The 18459-nt window shown below is 37.8% G+C and overlaps 1 protein-coding gene across 1 annotated transcript in view; it reads right to left on the bottom strand.

The window, feature by feature from the left end:
• RSF1 (remodeling and spacing factor 1) overlaps positions 1 to 18459 on the bottom strand; it is a 167156-nt gene that overhangs the window by 53344 nt on the left and 95353 nt on the right. The window contains exon 5 of the mRNA XM_033205901.1: positions 13880 to 14034. Within this exon, the coding sequence (XP_033061792.1) occupies positions 13880 to 14034 (155 nt within the window). The remainder of the gene's footprint in view (positions 1 to 13879; positions 14035 to 18459) is intronic.

Consider the following 18459-nt stretch of genomic DNA (forward strand, 5'->3'; position numbering starts at 1 on the left):
TGGTTCCCCTATACTGTTCTCGTGTAGTGAGTAAGTCTCAAGAGATGTGATGGTTTTATAAACGGGAGTTCCCCTGCACAAGCTCTCTTGCCTTCTGCCAAGACATGTCTTTGCTTCTCCTTTGCCTTCCACCCTGATTATGAGGTCTCCCCAGCCATGCAGAACTGTGAGTCCATTAAACTTCTTTCCTTTATAAATTACCCAGTCTCAGGTGTATCTTTATTAGCAGCAGGAGAACAGACTAATACAACATCTTACTGGTGAGGTTAACTATTTGGTTAAGGTGATGTCAACTGGGGTTATTTCACTGTAAAATTACCATTTTCACCTTTGTAACAGTTAAATATCTTGGGGGAGATACTTTGAAATTATGCTAATATCCTGCTTCTAAACAAACTTTCACCCACTAATTTTAGTATCTATCAGGGATCTTGCTTGCAACAATTATTACTGTAGCATTTTCTTTCTTTTTTTTTTTTTTTCTGAGATGGAGTCTCGCTCTGTCGCCCAGGCTGGAGTGCAGTGGCCGGATCTCAGCTCACTGCAAGCTCCGCCTCCCAGGTTCACGCCATTTTCCTGCCTCAGCCTCCCGAGTAGCTGGGACTACAGGCGCCCGCCACCTCGCCCGGCTAGTTTTTTGTATTTTTTTTTAGTAGAGACGGGGTTTCACTGTGTTAGCCAGGATGGTCTCGATCTCCTGACCTCGTGATCCGCACTTCCCTCATTACATCTACATGTTTTAACAGATGTTCACTTGCAGAGAAAAGATGACCCTTCACTTTTATTTATTTATTCAAATTGTACTCACATAAGTCTGAACTCATAGGTACTATTCTATGGATTAAAATCTATCTATCTTTATATATTTTGTTACTAAAACTCTTACTGCTTTCAATACCGGGAAACTCCTTCCACTTGGCACCTATGTCCTAATGATATGCCCAAATCCCTTTTTGAGCACATCCTTATTTTCCAGCATTACCAGACATTCCAGGCTCATCTTGTGTTTTCCCTGCTTGTTCTTGGGATCAATCTCTTCTCTAAGGAGCTCTGGTTCCTCTTACAGGAGAATGACATTTTGAAATCAAAATCTGGAGGCTGTGTTCATTGTTACTGGGGTGTCACTGCTCTTAGATTCCTCTCATAAACACAAATATGCAGGTATACATACATGTGATTAAACTTTTATTTATTTCTTTATCACCTACTACTGATGTTTTGTTAGTCATTTTGGCTACATAAAGCTTATTCATGACAAGATTCCTATACAAAACACTCATGGGAAAAGAGATTATAGATTTTGGTAACAGCTTATCTGCAGTCTATCTGAAAGTCACATTGGCTGGACATGAAGTCCCTGGCTGACATTTTCTCCCTGCTGAGAGTCTCTCAAATACATTATGGCATTTTCTTCTGGCATAAAACACTGATGTCATAAGGCAGTCTGATTTTCCTTCCCTTGTAAGTCATTTGGTCTTTTTGTCTGGATACCCAAAGTATTTCTTTCTTCAAAGCCCTGTAACTTTACTAGAAAATGTCTTGATGTTGATTGGTCTGCACTGAGTTTCCATCTACTTCAGGAAAGTGTTTTCCAACATAGTCTTTAGTTATTTATCTGTTCCCCGCTTTTTCTATTTTGTGGATACATTATCTCTTGGATCTTCTTTGGCTATTTTCAGTATAGCATTTTCTCTCAAATCCTTATATCCTGTGTTTCTTTTTGTTTTTTACAAATACCCTGGTTGCTATTTTTCTATTTTGTAAAGGCATTAATTCTTATGTTTGTTGACTCAGATGTTTATCTTAGTCTTTTTAAAATTTAACTCTTCCGAGTCCTACCACTTATTATAGTTTTCATGTTTGATGGAAATGTCTTTCTGAGAAGCTTTCATTGTCTGTAGGGATGTTATTCTGCTTCTTGTTCTCTTTTGTTCTTATAATCCCAGGAGATTTGAAATTGCTCCCTTTTAGTTGTCTGGTTTTACGTACAAGTAGATTCCCTAAACTTTTAGAAAAAAGTCATTTTTATGATAGTTTTTCCAATTTCATAACTTTAGAGTTCCCCTGTTATTTCTGTGAAATACTCAAAATTAAAGCAATGTACTTTATGAGATCACCTAACTCTATTCCTCTCCCATAATTTTATTTGAACCTTCTTTTTGTTTGTCCTGTTGTCCCTGTCCTACTTAATTTGGAGCCTATGCCCAGCAGTTTCACGTCAGCGTGGAGCTTAATCCTGGAAAGGCTTTGGGTGGTGAGAATTGAGAATTCATGAGGCCCATAGTACCTGAGAATCTTTAAGACCTTTGTTGTAGATTTTGTCTATATGATTTGTTATTACCACCAATATGTTCCTTTTATGGGGGAATTTGTAGAGACTTAAAATGCACACCACTATTACTTTCCAAAATTCATGAATGATAAATTTTCCCCTTCTAATTCAAACCATAACAAACTCAATCAGAGCAAACCAACTTCAACAGTTCCTCCAATCATGAAATATTTCCTTCCTTCCTCCCTTCTTCCCTCCCTCCTTCCCCAATAAGGAAAAATCTTTCACATAAGAAGCACTATAGGCCAGGCGTGGTGACTCCCACCTGTAATCCCAACACTTTGGGAGGCTGAGACAGGCAGATCGCTTGAGCACAAGAGTTTGAGACCAGCCTGGGCAACATGGTGAAACCTTGACTCTACAGAAAATACAAAAATTAGCTGGGCATAGTGGCACATGCCTGTAGTCCCAGCTACTCAAGAAGCTGGGGTAGGAGGACTGATTGAGCCCAAGAGGCGAAAGCTGCAGTGAGCCATGTTTGAGCCACTCAACTCTAGCCTGGAGACAGAGCATAAACCTTGTCTTAAAAAAAAAAAAAAAAGAAAGACTTACTCCTGTAATCACACTGCTTTAGAAGGTTGAGGTGGGAGGATTCCTTGAGGCCAGGAGGCTAAGACTGGGCAACATAGCGAGACCTCATCTTTAAAAAAACAATTTTTTTTTTTTTTTTAAATTAGCTGGACATGGTAGCACACGCCTGTAGTCCCAGTTACTCGGAAAGCTCAGGTAGGAGGATTGCTTGAGCCCAGGAGTTCAAGGTTACAGTGATTTATAATCATGACACTGTATTCTATCCTGGGCAATTGAGCAAGACCTTATCTCTTTAAAAAAGTTCTTAAATTATTGGGAATGATAGAGGAGTTAAAAACATTATTTAAGTTCTTAAAAAAAAAAAAAGCAGCAGCACTATGGTTTGTGTCCTATTGTTCATGGCAAAAAAATAAGAGAAAGAAATGCAAACGTCAGTGTATTTCCTGTCATTTTTTCTACTTAACTCAAACATGATGTAAAAGACAGATGGTGATAATAAAGAGTATCTTTTCTTTTATTCCTATAAAAGGAAACTCTTTTAGATATCATAATGTTGTACCAATAACATCTGTATTTATTAGTCTCCCTATACTTGTTTAAAGTAAAACAATGTTTTATTTTATTAATTTTTTTGAGAGGGAGTTGTACTCTGTCACCCAGGCTGGAGTGCAGTGGCGCAATCTCGGCTCACTGCAACCTCCGCCTCCTGGGTTCAAGTGATTCTCCTGCCTTGGCTTCCGGAGTAGCTGGGATTACAGGCACATGCCACCACACCCAGCTAATTTTTGTAATTTTAGTAGAGATGGGGTTTTACAATGTTGACCAAGCTGGCCTTGAACTCCTGACTTCAAGTGATCCTCTCACCTCAGCCACCCAAAGTGCTGGGATTACAGGCGTGAACCACCACACCCTGCCAAAACAATGTTTTATATGACAATAAAAATAGTACTTTTTTTTTCCTTTTTTGAGACAGGGTTTCACTCTGTTGCACAGGCTGGAGTATGCCGGTGTGAGCACGGCTCACTGCAGCCTCAATGTGCTGGGCTCAAGCCTGCATCAGCCTCCCCAGTAGCTGGGACCAAAGGCGTGCAACACCATGCTTGGTTAGTGCATTATTATACATTCAGTACAGAAACTTTTGGATCCCTCTCCGTAAGTTTCTAGAAATTGCCCACAAGTATCAAACAATGTTCAATCTTACTACTCATCAGGAAAATGTAAACCAAAACCACAAAGAGATATCACCTAACACCTGTTAGGGTGATTATTATCAAAGACAACACAACAGGTGTAGGCAAAAATGAGGAAAGAAAAAAAAAAAAGACAATCCCCGTACACTGTTGGTGAGAATGTAAATTAGTATAGCCATATAGAAAACAGTATGAAGGTTCCTCAAAAAGCTAAAAATATAAGTAGTACAGGATTCAGTAATCCCACTACGGGGTATATATCCACAGAAAATGAAACCAGTTTGTTAATGAGATATCTGCACTCCCATGTTCCCTCCAGCATTAATCACAATAGCCAAGATATGGAATCAACCTAAGTGTCCATCAACAGATTAAAGGATAAGGAAAATATGATCTATATACACGATGGAATATTATTCAACATTAACAAAGAAAGAAATCCTGTCATTTGTGACAACATAGATAAACCTGGAAGAGATTATGCTAAGTAAAATAAGTCAGGTATAGAAAGAAATACCCCATGATCTCACTTACATGTGGAATCTCAGAGTTGAACTCACAGAAGCATAGTAGAATAGTGGTTATGAGGGACTGAAGGTGTGGGGAGATGCTGGTCAAAGATAAAAACTTTCAGTTAGGATGAATAAGTTCAAGAGATCTACTGTACAACATGGTGACTACAGTTACAACAATGTACTGTACACTTGAAAATTGCTAGGACAGGAGACTTTAAGTGCTCTCACCACAAAAAAAGATAAGTCTGTGAGTCAATGCATATGGTAATTAGTTTTAGACAGTTCACAAAACGGAATTAGTTTTAGATATTCCATCATAAATATATACAACTTTTCTTTGTCAATTAAAAAATTTAAACCCAGCCAGGCACGGTGGCTCATGCCTATAATCCTGGCACTTTGTGAGGCCAAGGCAGGTGGATCACTTGAGCTCAGGAGTTCGAAACCAGCCTGGACAACATAGTGAAACCCTATCTCTACAGAAAAGGCAACAATGAGCTAGGCATGGTTGCTTGTACCTGTAGGCCCAGCTACTTGGGGGTCTGAGGTTAGAAGATCACTTGAGCCCAGGAGGTGGGGGTTGCAGTGAGCCAAGATCGCACCACCGTACTCCAGCATGGAGCCCCCCCCCAAAAATTAAACCTTGCAATCTAGAATAAAAAATATATATAAATACAGGACAAAGGTGTCACCCTTGGGACCTCCTGAATGCAGTGAGAATCCTGGGACTTTGGTCCATAAAGTTGATATAAGAGATATCAGCTTCCATGGAACATGAGGCTTTTGAGATAGAGTGGTTCCTGGACCCGCTCAATGTAAATCCCAGCTACTTGTTTCTCCAGTTGTTACCTGGGAGAAAACAGCTTCTGGATGGCCGTAAGAATTGTTGCAAAGACTATTCCTAAGGCTAGATATTGCTCCTGCTGGCAAGCTATGATCCCTGTCCTACATCAATCTCAGTATACTGATGCCAAGTGTTGTCTATAGTAGTTTTGTGAATCTGAACACTTAAACCTAACAAGGATCCCAATGGGCACTAAAGATACAACACTGCAATGTATGGAAAAATACTGTGTTGTGTAGCTCATTTATTAATCAACACATTGACTCATGTATGGGAGCTTATCCAATTCACAAGTTTACCATGACAATGCCATGTTCCACTTTTAACTTTTTAATACAAAAAAGTCCCTAGATAACGATACAGGGAAGTGAGTTCTTTTATCTCCAATCATATTAAACTTCTCTCATCAAAGTTACAAAGAAATCATTATGAGTAACATCATAAATATCTGTGCTTTCATCAGGTACAATAGAAAATATAAAAAATGATTTACTATCTTGTCTCATTTATTACTAGTAATCTATTCACTATGAACAAGAGTATTGCCAATTGTACTTACATATGCAAATGCTCATTCCAGTTTGATACAAATGCTTTTTTGCTGCACTCAAACTCAAAATTAAAAGAAAGTTTTGGCTGGGCATGGTGGCTCACACCTGTAATTCCAGCATTTTAGGAGGCTAAGGCAGGCAGATCACCTGAGGTCGGGAGTTCAAGACCAGTCTGACCAACATAGAGAAACCCCGTCTCCACTAAAAATACAAAATTAGCTGAGCCTGGTGGTGCATGCCTGTAATCCCAGCTACTCAGGAGGCTGAGGCAGGAGAAACGCTTGAACCCAAGAGGTGGAGGTTGCGGTGAGCCAAGATTGCGCCACTGTGCTCCAGGCCTGGGCAACAAGAGTAAAACTCCGTCTCGAAAAAAAAAAAGTTTTGATACACATAATATTTTTATCTTAAGAATATACAGCTGCACATCATAGCATTCAAAAATAAATCTCCTTAAACATATCAGTCCTCCCCCTCCCAATTTCTTCCTCAGGTATCTTATGTTAACCATCATAGTTTTTACAATGGATAGTTTCATAATATTACATGCCACAGACTGAATTGTGTCCCCCACAAATTCATATATTGAAGCCCTAATCCCCAATTTGACTATTTAGAAACAGAGCCTTTGGTGAGGTAATTATGGTTAAATGAATTCTCGTAAGTTGGTGGGGGGGGGGAACTTTAACATTACAGGAATGGTGCTTTTTTTTTTTCTTTTTGAGATGGAGACTCGCTTTGTCACCCAGGCTGCAGTGCAGCGGTGCCATCTTGGCTCACTGCCAGCTCCGCTTCCCAGGTTCATGCCATTCTCCTGCCTCAGCCTCCTGAGTAGCTGGGACTACAGGCGCCCGCCACCACGCCCGGCTAATTTTTTGTATTTTTAGTAGAGACGGGGTTTCACCATGTTAGCCAGGATGGTCTCGATCTCTTGACCTCATGATCCGCTCACCTCGGCCTCCCAAAGTGCTGGGATTACAGGCGTGAGCCACCGCGCCCGGCCAGGAATGGTGCTCTTATAAGATCAGAGGAACACACAACAGATAGCTTTTTCTCCACACACACAGAGAAAAGAGTCATTTGCAAGCCAGGAAAAAGCCCTCATCAGAAATCAAATTTGCTACTTTTAACTCCAGAACCGAGAAAATAAATTTCTATTGTTTTAAGCCATTCAGTCTGTGGTATTTTGTTATGGATAGCCTGAACAGACTAACAGACTACATTAAGTTATATTATTTTGCCACATAGAATTTAAGCTTTATATCTGACATCACATTAATAATGATCAAAGGAAAATCATCAGTAAGTTAATCTACCTACTATAACTATACTGGGCTGGGTGCAGTGACTCACGCCTATAATCTTAACATGCTGGGAGATCGGGGGGAGGATTGCTGAGGCCAGGAGTCTGAGACCAGACAGGGCAATATAGTGAGACCCTGTCTCTACAAAAAATTTAAAACGTAGCCAGGCATGGTAGCATGTGCCTGTAGTCCCAGCTAGTCAGGAATCTGAGGCAGGAGGATCCCTTGAGCCCAGGAAATGGAGGTTACAGTGAGTTGTGATTGTGGCACTAGATTCCAGCCTGGGCAATAAGAGCAAGACCTTGACTCTAAAAATAAATAAATACAAAAAAACAAATATACTGACATACTTTACTTCAACAATTAGCAACTCTCCTTTTTCTGAAATAATTCTTGGTCTTTGTTTTTCTAAAATTGATGAAGACATGAACACAATAAATATCTTATTTTCATGTTAACTACACTGTAAGAAAAAAATATATAAGTCTAAGCACGTGAGACTAAGCCCAATTTTAGAGGGCACAAGAAAGGAGTATGGCAAAATGGAATATAAATCTCACGTAAATAGAAACAACCATTACTCAGCTACAGAGTATTTTTGACATACAAAAATGATGATCCAAAGTTGACAACTTTTCTAATTTTCAATTTTAGATGTTGACAGCAACTTCATTTAAAAAATCAGTCATATGAAAACATATGTTCCCTCAAAAATTTGTACATTAACATTCACCACTGCATTATTTATACCAAAAAGTGGAAAAATCCAAATGTCCATCAAGTGAACAGATAAATAATATGTGGTATATCCATACAAATAAATATTATTCATTCATAAAAAGGAATGAAGTACTGATATATGCTACAACATGTATGTTGTAATATTTAGTATATGTTTTTAACATTATGGTAGTGTAATGTTAAAAACATTACGCTAAATGGAAATGTCAGACACACACGGCCACATGCTGTATGATTCTATTTTTATGAAATGCTACAAAGAGGCAAATCCATAAAGACAAAGTAGATTAATGGTTTACAGGGGATGAGGGTAGGTAGAAATGGTAAGTAACTTCTAAGTGGGTAGAGTTTCTTCGTGGGGTGCTTGAAATGTTCTAGAATTAGTGGTTATGGTTGCACAATGCTGTGAATATACTAAAATCACTAAAACGGTGAATTTTATCTTAGCTTTTTAAAAACAAAGCAGCACTGCAGAAACCAAAATAAACATGTTTTTGGGCCAAACTAGGTCTGTGAGCTGCCAATCTGTAAATTCTATTCTTTATAAGAAATTCTCAAATGGTATCTTATCTGATCACCTGTAGGCAGAAGTGCATGACTACAAAAATTAACAAAAGGACAATCTTCTTGCAATTAGTAGAATTAAAAACTAAATGTTAGTTGAGCTTCCCTCAACTTTGTTTTTCCCCAGTAAAGTTTCTTTTTAACTTTTTGGTCCCTTCTAAATTAGAATACAGTGTCCAATGTAGAGAGAAAGTATATATTAAATTCCATGGTGTTTTATATGCACAATACCTTCCAGGTAGTTTATCACCTAAATTAAGACACTGGATCTTAAACTCCCATAAAAGGGTGTAAATGACACCAAACACTTAACTCGGAAATATACCATAGTCTGAGAATAACAACTCAAAAAGTATCTGAGAGCTTCAAGTTGGATGCCATGACTAGCCCTAATATAAGTGGGACACAAATAGTATAAATAAAGTTTCAGATGGTCCTTGAAGTATAACCAGACTTTCATGGGAGTTGGGGAGACAACATCTGAGGGAGAGAAACAGCATGCAGACACAGAAGGGAATGCCCAAGACATATGGAGAAAACAAAAGCATCTAAATGATCTGGAACCAGTACTCATATAAGAAAAAGCAGGAGCTATTGCTAGAAAGAGAGAGAGACCAGACTGAGATTCTGAATGTTAGTTTAGCAAATTTAGACTTTCAGAAGGCAATTCTAATTACCTTTGAAACAAACTCAACTTAATTATTTAGTTGGTGCCACCATTTTCCAGGCCACTTGCTGTCATTTTTCATTTTTTTGCCCACGTTTACAGTTAATACGTTTCTCTTTAGCACCCATACAAAAATAAAAAACTTATCTTACTGAGTTAAGATACAAGGCATGGCAATTTAACTAATGACTAAAGAAAAATCTATTTTAGCTACCAGAATAAGAGTGGCTGTTTATTCCCTCTCCAGTGCCTATTTATTTTTATTTCTTGCTGCCCAATTTGCAAATATCCAACCATGCTTAATTTTTAACTTTTGTCACATTTTGCTTCAACACTCTATGTTAGACATTCCCCAGGACTGTTTCTGGCTTTTGACCTACTCCTTCCCACTTGGCCCTGATCCCCCAACACAGTCCAAGGGTAATGTTTGTTTACATCCAAAAGGAACAAAAATGACAGAACAGAATCATATTTCTTTGGTCTTGCCATGGAATAGACTACAAGAACTACATCTGAGAGGACAAGGGTGAGAGGCAGGGTTTTGGGGGCTGAAATTGTATGTAAGTGCAGCATTAAAAGGGCACAGGGACTCTGGAGGCAGACTGCCTAGTTTTGAATATCAGGTCTGCCATTAACAAGCTATTACTGAAATAACTCTTTATCTAATTTCCCTCATCTGAAAAAAGGGAAGTAATAATATTATACTACTAAACAGGGTTTGTTGTGAAAATGATCTGACAATACAGGCAAAACATTTAGAACAGTATTGGCACATAGTAAATGGTTTATGTGTTGCTATTTTATCCACTATAGTGTAAGCTTTATAAAAGCAAGGATTTTAGTCTTTCTTTATTAAGCTATATGCCTAAAAGCAAGCTTAACACAGAGAAGGTGCACAGTAAGTATTCACTGAATGAATGAATGAATGAATGCATTAATAAAAAACATTTTGTTGTTAGAGAAAGAGAAGCAGAAAAGCCTTATTTAAAAGAGAAGGTAGGCTCTGCGCAGTTGCTCACATCTGTAATCCTGAAATTTGGAAGGCTGAGGCAAGAGGATTGCTTGAAGTCAGGAGTTCGAGACCAGCCTGGGCAACAAAGTGAGACCATGTCTTTACAAAATTAAAAATTAAAAAACATTAGCCAGGCATGGTGGCACACACCCGTAGTCCCGGCCATGCGGGAGGCTGAGGCAGGAGGATCACTTGAGCCCAGGAGTTCCAGATTGCAGTGTACTATTGTATTGATTGCACTACTGCACTCCAGCCCAGGTGACAGAGTGAGACTGTCTCTAAAATAAAAATAGCAGACAGAAAAACAAAGAGAATGAAATGTCCTGCTCCTCCTCTTCTACTTTTTCAAGAGATGCCATCCCTCACAGACCATTTTCTCTTAGTTATGTTGAGAGGTATAACATCAGTATTCACTGAGAAATGTTTTCAGAAACAGGTGTATAACAGCCTTTGGTGTATTTGTTTCAGAAGTTAGGAGATGACCTTATTACTCAAAATGTGGTCCTCTAACCAGCAGTATCAGCATTACATAGGTCCTTGTTAAAACAGCCAATCAGCAGACAGCCAAGACCTACTTCACCAGATTCTGTATTTTAAAAAACTCCTGAGGTGAACACCACGCATATTAAAGTTTGAGAAGTACTACTCTAGACCACTAAGAGCACAGACTATAGAAGGATCAGGCTTCAAATGTAGACTCTGATACTTTATTATGTATATGACCTGAGGCAACATTATAAATGTTCTAATTTCCTCATCTGTAAAATTAAAATAATAATAGTAGTTACCTCAAAGAGTTGCTATGAGGATTAAATGAAAATCCATATGCAGCATTTGGTAGACTGCAAAGAAAACAGGATGTGCCCAATAAATGTTAGCTGTTGTTGTTGTTGAAATCCCCCATTATCTACTTAAGGCCCCACAAATAAACTTTAGCATTAACTATTAGGAAGAGCTTAACTAGAAAAACCGTATGTTCTGATTTTCTTTCTACTTTAAACTACATAGTTAGTCTCCCTTCAAGATCAGTGTCAATTTTGAGGTCTTGAATTAGAAATAATTGCCTCTTAAAATTTCTATTATTCTGACCGTGGTTTCCAATTCACATTTTCTCTGGCTTTGATTTTAATTGTGTATGGGAATAAGAAAATATGTGAATGAATGACCGAAATGAACAAATAATATTAAATTTAAACCTAGAACTAATCCTTGGAAAATACTACTAAAAAAGAATAGAAATTCAATAGGAGTTTTAGACTACTTTAAAATTATTATGCATGGCTGGGCACAATGACTCATTCCCGTAATCCCAGCACTCTGGGAAGCCAAGGCAGGAGGGTCGCTTGAAGCCAAGTCAAGACCAGGCTGGGCAACAGAGCAAGACCCCATCTCTACAAAAAATAAAAAATGAAAACTAGCCGGGCCTGATGGCACACGCCTGTAGTCTTAGCTACTCAGGAGAGGCTGAGGGGCTGGGATCACTTGAGCCCAAGAGTTCTAAGCTGTAGTGAGCAATGACTGCACCACTGTACTTCAGCCTGGGCGACAGAGAGAGATCCTGTCTCAAAGGAAAAAAAATAAATAAATAAAAAAGCTTTCCTAAAGTAGTCTGTAAGTTTAACTTTAGCATATGAAAAAGAATTCTTCAAAGCAGAAATTGGGCTTAGAAATAAAACCACCACAGACATTTGAAATAAAACCACATAAGCAATGAAGGACGGTAATCAACATTTCAGCTAAAAAATGCTCAATATATAGGAACATTATTATATACTACACAGAAAGGCATAATTCCTTGTTTACAAGCAATGCTTGCAGATAGAGAATGCTTTCTATAAATGGTTTCCTAAGAGCAGCAAATAAAGGAATAACACATTATTTTTAGGTTCTAACAGTAGAGGCAAACTAAAAGCAAAGAAAACATGGTAAGGAAAGCAAATTCCTTTCCTTGTCATTAAAAGGTTTATCAATAACAAACATTAACTAAAAAGATGTTGGTCAAAATTTCAGTTGGCTTCTTTCCTTTTGGAGAGCTCAGGACTTGGCTCTGTTTTACTAGAATGGTTAGAATTTGATCTGCCTAGTTAAGCAAATTAGAAAACTCAATCAAAATCAGGTTTAACAATTACAATTATCATACACTTAAAGAGTTTTCAAAGCATAAAAAAAATTAACAACCCAAAAAAAAAATGGACAAAGAACTTGAATAAGCATTTTTCCAAATAAGATATAGAAATGGTCAATACTTGAAAAGACAGATGCTTAACATCACTTGTCAATAGGAACTAATAATTACAATGAGATGCTGCTATAAAAAAAAAAAACAGAAACAAGTGTTGGTGAGGATGGGAAGCAACTAGAGTCCCTGGATATTACTAGAAGGAATGTAAAATGATGTAACTGCTGTGGAAAACAGTATGTGCTTCCTCAAAAAATTAAACACAGAATTACCACATATGATCCAGCAATTCCACTTCTAGATTAAAAGAAGGGAAAGCAGGGACTCAAAAGATATGTGTACACCCAGTTCATGGCAGCATTATTCACAATGTCCAAAAAGTGGAAACAATTCAAGTGCCCACTGATGGATGAATTGATAAACAAAATGTGGTATACACATACAATGGACAATTATTCAATAATTTATTACTATTAAAAGGAAGAAAATTCTGACATACACTACAACAGTGGTTCCCAACCTTTTGGCACCAGGGACTGGTTTCATGGAAGACAATTTTTCTACAGGAGGTGGGATGATGAAACTGTTCCACCTCAGATCATCAGGCATTAGATTCTCATGAGGAGTGTGCAACCTAGATCACTCACGTAAGTGGTTCACAATAGGGTTTGTGCTCCCATGAGAATTTAATACTGCCATTGATCTGACAGGAGGTGGAGCTTGGGCAGTAATGCTCACTCAGGTGGTAATGCTCACTCGTCCCTGCTCACCTCCTGCTGTGCAGCCCAGTTCCTAACAGGTTACAGACCGGTAACAGTCCTTGGCCCGGGGGTTGGGGACCCCTGTAACATGGATGAACTTTGAAGATACTATGCTATATGAAATAAGCCTGTCACAAAAGTGCAAGTATTATATGATTCCTCAGATATGAATGATCAAATTCATAAGAGACAGATAGCAGAATGAGAGATGCCAGGGGCTAAGGGGAAGGAAAAATGCAGTTTAGTGTTTAAAACATACAGAGTTTTAACTGAGAAAGATCAAAAAAGTTCTGGAGATGGATGGTGGTGATGAGTGCGTCACAACAATATGAATGTACTTAATGCCACAGAACTGTATGGTTAAAAATGGTTAAAATAGTAAATTTTATGTTATATTTTGCCACAATAAAAAAGTTCATTAAATGTCTTCACATTCCTTAGTAAAAAATACTATGTTTTGATGATTTGACCATTTTTTACTAAGATATCTTTAAATGTTCTATATAAAAGAGCAACATATTTGATGTTTTTGGCCTCATTTTCTTTAAATTAAGGAAAAATCAACCTCTTTTTATAAGAAGGTTCCCAATTCAAATTGAGATAGAAATTCAGAATTATATAGTTGGGAAGAGGAGTGGAAGAATATAGAAGAGATTACAAAACAAAGCAAAACAAAACACACAAAAAAAACCTTGTTTAGGTGTTTCTTCCTCTTTTTTAGTCTCCTCATCCTCTAAGCTGGGACTTTCCCGAGAAGAGTTGTCTTGTTGGCTAGAGTTTTTCAATAGTACAGGATCAATTTGTGCTTTCAGGAGTGCAAGAGTCTCAGCCAACTCGTTTCGATTTCTAAACAAGGAAAAAAATAAGACAGCATAAAAATCTTTTTCCTGCTCTAGAGAACTTTCTGAATAATACCGATAGAAATTAAAAGAAAAAAGAAAAATACATTAAGAACATCAAAAACACAGGTACAGCTAGCCCTAATTAATCCTGAATTTTAAAAGCACTAAGAAAAACACATTAAAATATACTGTTCTTCAGAGAGGAATATTAGATTTTCCCCTCTACTGTTTGGAATGACAATGAATATCTCTTTGGTTGAAAAGAAAAGTAGGAACAAAATTAAACAAAAATCAATGTTTAATAACTTTAAAAGTAGTATGTAATCTCTAAGGAGATGAAATCAATGTAAAACTTGATTGCAAAAGTATTTTTTGTTTTGTTCTTGATTCATTTGGAAATAATTCTTTTCTACCTTCAGAGATAACAGCATTTGATATTGCTACAAAATTAAGATCCAGAACTTTCTGAATAATTACAGCAAAACATCAGTTCCAATAACACAATTTAAAAACATAAAAAATTTTGGTAGCTGATTTTATTTTGTTAATAATGGTTTATAACTGATTCAACAATACCAGAACATTCCAAATAAATAAGAGTCTAACGTATAAATTCTACTTAAAAAAAAAAAAAAAAACAAGGCTGGAGTTCAGTGACCTGATCTTGGATCAAGGTAACCTCAAATTCCTGGGCTTAAGACCCTCCACCTCAGCCTCCCAAGTAGCTGGGACTACAGTTGTACATCCCTATATCTGGCAAATAAAATCCCATATTTTTACTAGCAAAAACAAAGGTGTGGTATGGTTAATTTAAATGCCACTTACAACTGAGAAAACTTACTTGGATATTTTTCTTGCTCAGACAAGCAGTGCATAACGCTGAAGATAAAGTGCGACTCTGGACTAAGAGTTGGGAAACTTAGTTCTAGATGTGCCACTAGGTTATTAATTAGCAAAAAGATCCTCCAAATTGTGTTCTCAATGTGTGATGTAAATACCTCTAACGCAAAGTGAAAACTGTTAAGATGAAATGACTCTTTTTCTTATCTGTCATGTCACATATATGCCTCCTACCCTCCTCTCCCTTTCCAATTCCATGCCAGCTAGATTCTGCTGCTTTAGAGTAGGAACTCTGCATTCCAAAGAGCCCCTGGACAAGTCATATATCCTCATTAGGCCTCAGCTTTCTTATTTATAAAAGAATGGATTCTCTTGAGTATTACTAAATTGGTCTTCTGAAGAAAGCAGTAAATTGCCACAGATAAAAATCAGAAATTAAAATGACAACAATTTACTATGCATGAGAATGAAACATACCTGTTCATACATATCATATGAGCATATACAATACACAGTCTAGAATTTTAATTATCTAATATCAAAAGGTAAGACTAGATGTTTTGTCTTGTCTGGTCTTGCCTCCGTTTTACAGAAAGGAAAATTAAGACTCAGAGACTTTATTTACTTTTGGCAAAGATCCAGTCCCCTAATTTCATTACAACCTTCTTCTAACTTAAGGATCTATGCTTTATTACTTCTCATACTCCATTCAGAATTCCATGTTGAAAAAAAAGAAAAAGAGGATTCCATATACAACAAATGGCTCAATCTATTTGTTATTTCTCAAAGTCATGGTGGGAACTGAAGAGTATACTGAAGTTACACAACATACCAATTTTAAAAAGCTTCAAAACGTAAGGGAGCTAATATTTCAATTACTTCCAGTACTTTTTTTTTTTTTTGAGATGGAGTTTCACTCTTGTCACCCAGGCTGCAGTGCAATGGCAGGATCTTGGCTCACTGCAACCTCCTCCTCCTGGGTTCAAGCGATTTTCCTGCCTCAGCCTCCCGAGTAGCTGGGATTACAGGCACCCATCACCACGCCTGGCTAATTTATTTTGTATGTTTAGTAGAGATGGGGTTTCACCATGCTGGTCAGGCTAGTCTCCAACTCCTAACCTCAGGTGATCTGACTGCCTCAGCCTCCCAAATTGTTGGGATTACAGGCATGAGTCACTGCACCCGGCCTACTTCCACTACTTTAAGCAAAAAGGGAATTTAGCAGTAAAATTTATTAAAGAACAACTCCCTAAAAGGCTTTTAATCTGTTTAATGTGTTTAAACACAAGCCTAAGGTAGTGGTTATCATATGAAAACAGAAAACTACCCATCTTTGGGTTTTTCCTATTTTGAATAACGAAAAAAATCCTAAATCTGAGTTAGAGGAAATTTTTATGAATTCCTTCAAATCACATCCAAATTTCTTTTTTTCCTTTTTTTTTTTTTTTTTTTTGAGACGGAGTCTCGTTTTGTCGCCCAGGCTGGAGTGCAGTGGCGCAATCTCGGCTCACCACAAGCTCCGCCTCCCAGGTTCACGCCATTCTCCTGCCTCAGCCTCTCGGGTAGCTGGGACTACAGGCGTCCGCCACCATGCCCAGCTAATTTTTTTGTATTTTTTTAGTAGAGACGGGGTTTCAGTGTGTTAGCCAGGATGGTCTCCATCTCCTGATCTCGTGATCTACCCGCCTCGGCCTCCCAAAGTGCTGGGATTACAGGCGTGAGCCACTGCACCCGGCCAATCACATCCAAATTTCGTAACACTATCTACAGAATCTTTTAGACTAAGGACCCTAACAACAATCCAGTTGTTTTGCTACCCCTCCCTCACTTGTTCTCTGTTCTCCCTACCATTTCTTCTCTCGGGCATGTTAAATCAGATATATCCCTCCAAAATACCAGGCTTTCTTAGGATATCAGGTGACTGATTACACTTCTGCTCTCTTCCGCTCGAATGTGTTCCCCATGGGTAATTCTAATTACTCTCTCCAAGACAAGAATAGAATGAATAAACAAAATCTAGTATATCTACATATGGAAATACTATTCAGCCATAAAAAGGAATCAAGTCCTGATTTATATTACATGGATAAACCTTGTAAAGATTATTCTACTTGAAAGTGGTCACATATGGCTGGTGGTGGTTCCCAGCACTTTGGGAGGGCAAGGCAGGCGGATCACCTGAGGTCAGGAGTTCAAGACCAACCTGACCAACATGGAGAAACCCCATCTCTACTGAAAATACAAAATTTTCCGGGTGTGGTGGCACATGCCTGTAATCCTAGCTACTTGGGAGGCTGAGGCAGGAGAATTCCTTGAACCTGGGAGATAGAGGTTGTGGTGAGCTGAGATCATGCCATTGTGCTCCAGCTTGGGCAACAAGAACGAAACTCCGTCTCATAAAAAAGAAAAAAAAAGAGAGAGAAAGTGGCTGCACACAAAAAGTCATGTATTATATAATTCTATGTTTATAAAATGTTGAGAATAGTCAAATTATAGACACAGAAAGATTGGTGGTTGCTAAGGGCTAGGAAAAGGGAGAATGAAGAATAACTGCTAATGCGTACTGGGGTTTTCTTTTTAGGGTGAGAAAAATATCCTGATGTTAGATAGTGGTACCAGTTGCATAACTTGTTAAAAAAAAAAAAAAAAAACCTAAAAACGACTCAATTATATGTATTTTACAAAAAAGAGACAGTGGCTTGGACAAGAATGTAGCTATGAAGGAGAACTGATCAAATTCTAGATACAATTATGCATGAAGAGCTGATTGGATTTGCTGTTAGGGTAGATGTGGAGTGAGAGAAAAAGCAAAGTTACAGATGTGCTCCAAGGTTTTGGGCCTTGGGGTTTACACTTGGTATAAAAGCACTCTCTGCAGTCCCACTCTGTTCCTGAAGAAGCACCTGATGGAATCTGGTACAAGGTCTCCATTTGCTAAAATTCTCTCATCATTAATAACCAAACACTATACCACTTGGTTATATTTACATCTTTGCTTATCTTTTTCATTCCTAAAGAAATTCTATCGACATATTCCATAGGGTTGAGCCAGTGAAAGAATGTAGCTGCTATTAACTGAGATGAGATGCTCATATTAGGGTAGAAAGGTTCAAAGTTTAGTTTTGGGCACACTGGTTACTGACTTTGACTTAACCAGATTCTAAACTGTTTCCTATATGTACCTAAAGTTAATCTAGACTTCAATGAAATGGAACACATCATCCTAACCATTATTATTGTGAAATATGATTTCTCCCAGCCTAGGAGTTGTTCAGAGTTTGAATTAGTGGTAGGTGCTAAACATTTCAGAAGCAATGAAGAAAAATAAATAAATAAATATTTATTATTTAAAGAAACAGAACCCCCTGACCACCCGCCTCCAGCTGGCAAAAAAAAAAAAAAAAAGTCAAGCATAGGTATTATCTTCTACCAAGTATGAGCCAAGTATCTGGTTCTTCCACAGCACCCTTGATAATCTCCATCACAGACTTTGTGACTGTATTATTTAAAATTTCCCTGTACCTTTCTTCCATAACAAGAACTCCTTAAGAAATCGGACCAGGTCTTCACATCTACAGAGCATAGCACA

Source organism: Trachypithecus francoisi, unplaced genomic scaffold, assembly GCF_009764315.1.
Source record: "Trachypithecus francoisi isolate TF-2019V2 unplaced genomic scaffold, Tfra_2.0 Lachesis_group8, whole genome shotgun sequence".
In the NCBI taxonomy this organism is placed as follows: domain Eukaryota; kingdom Metazoa; phylum Chordata; class Mammalia; order Primates; family Cercopithecidae; genus Trachypithecus; species Trachypithecus francoisi.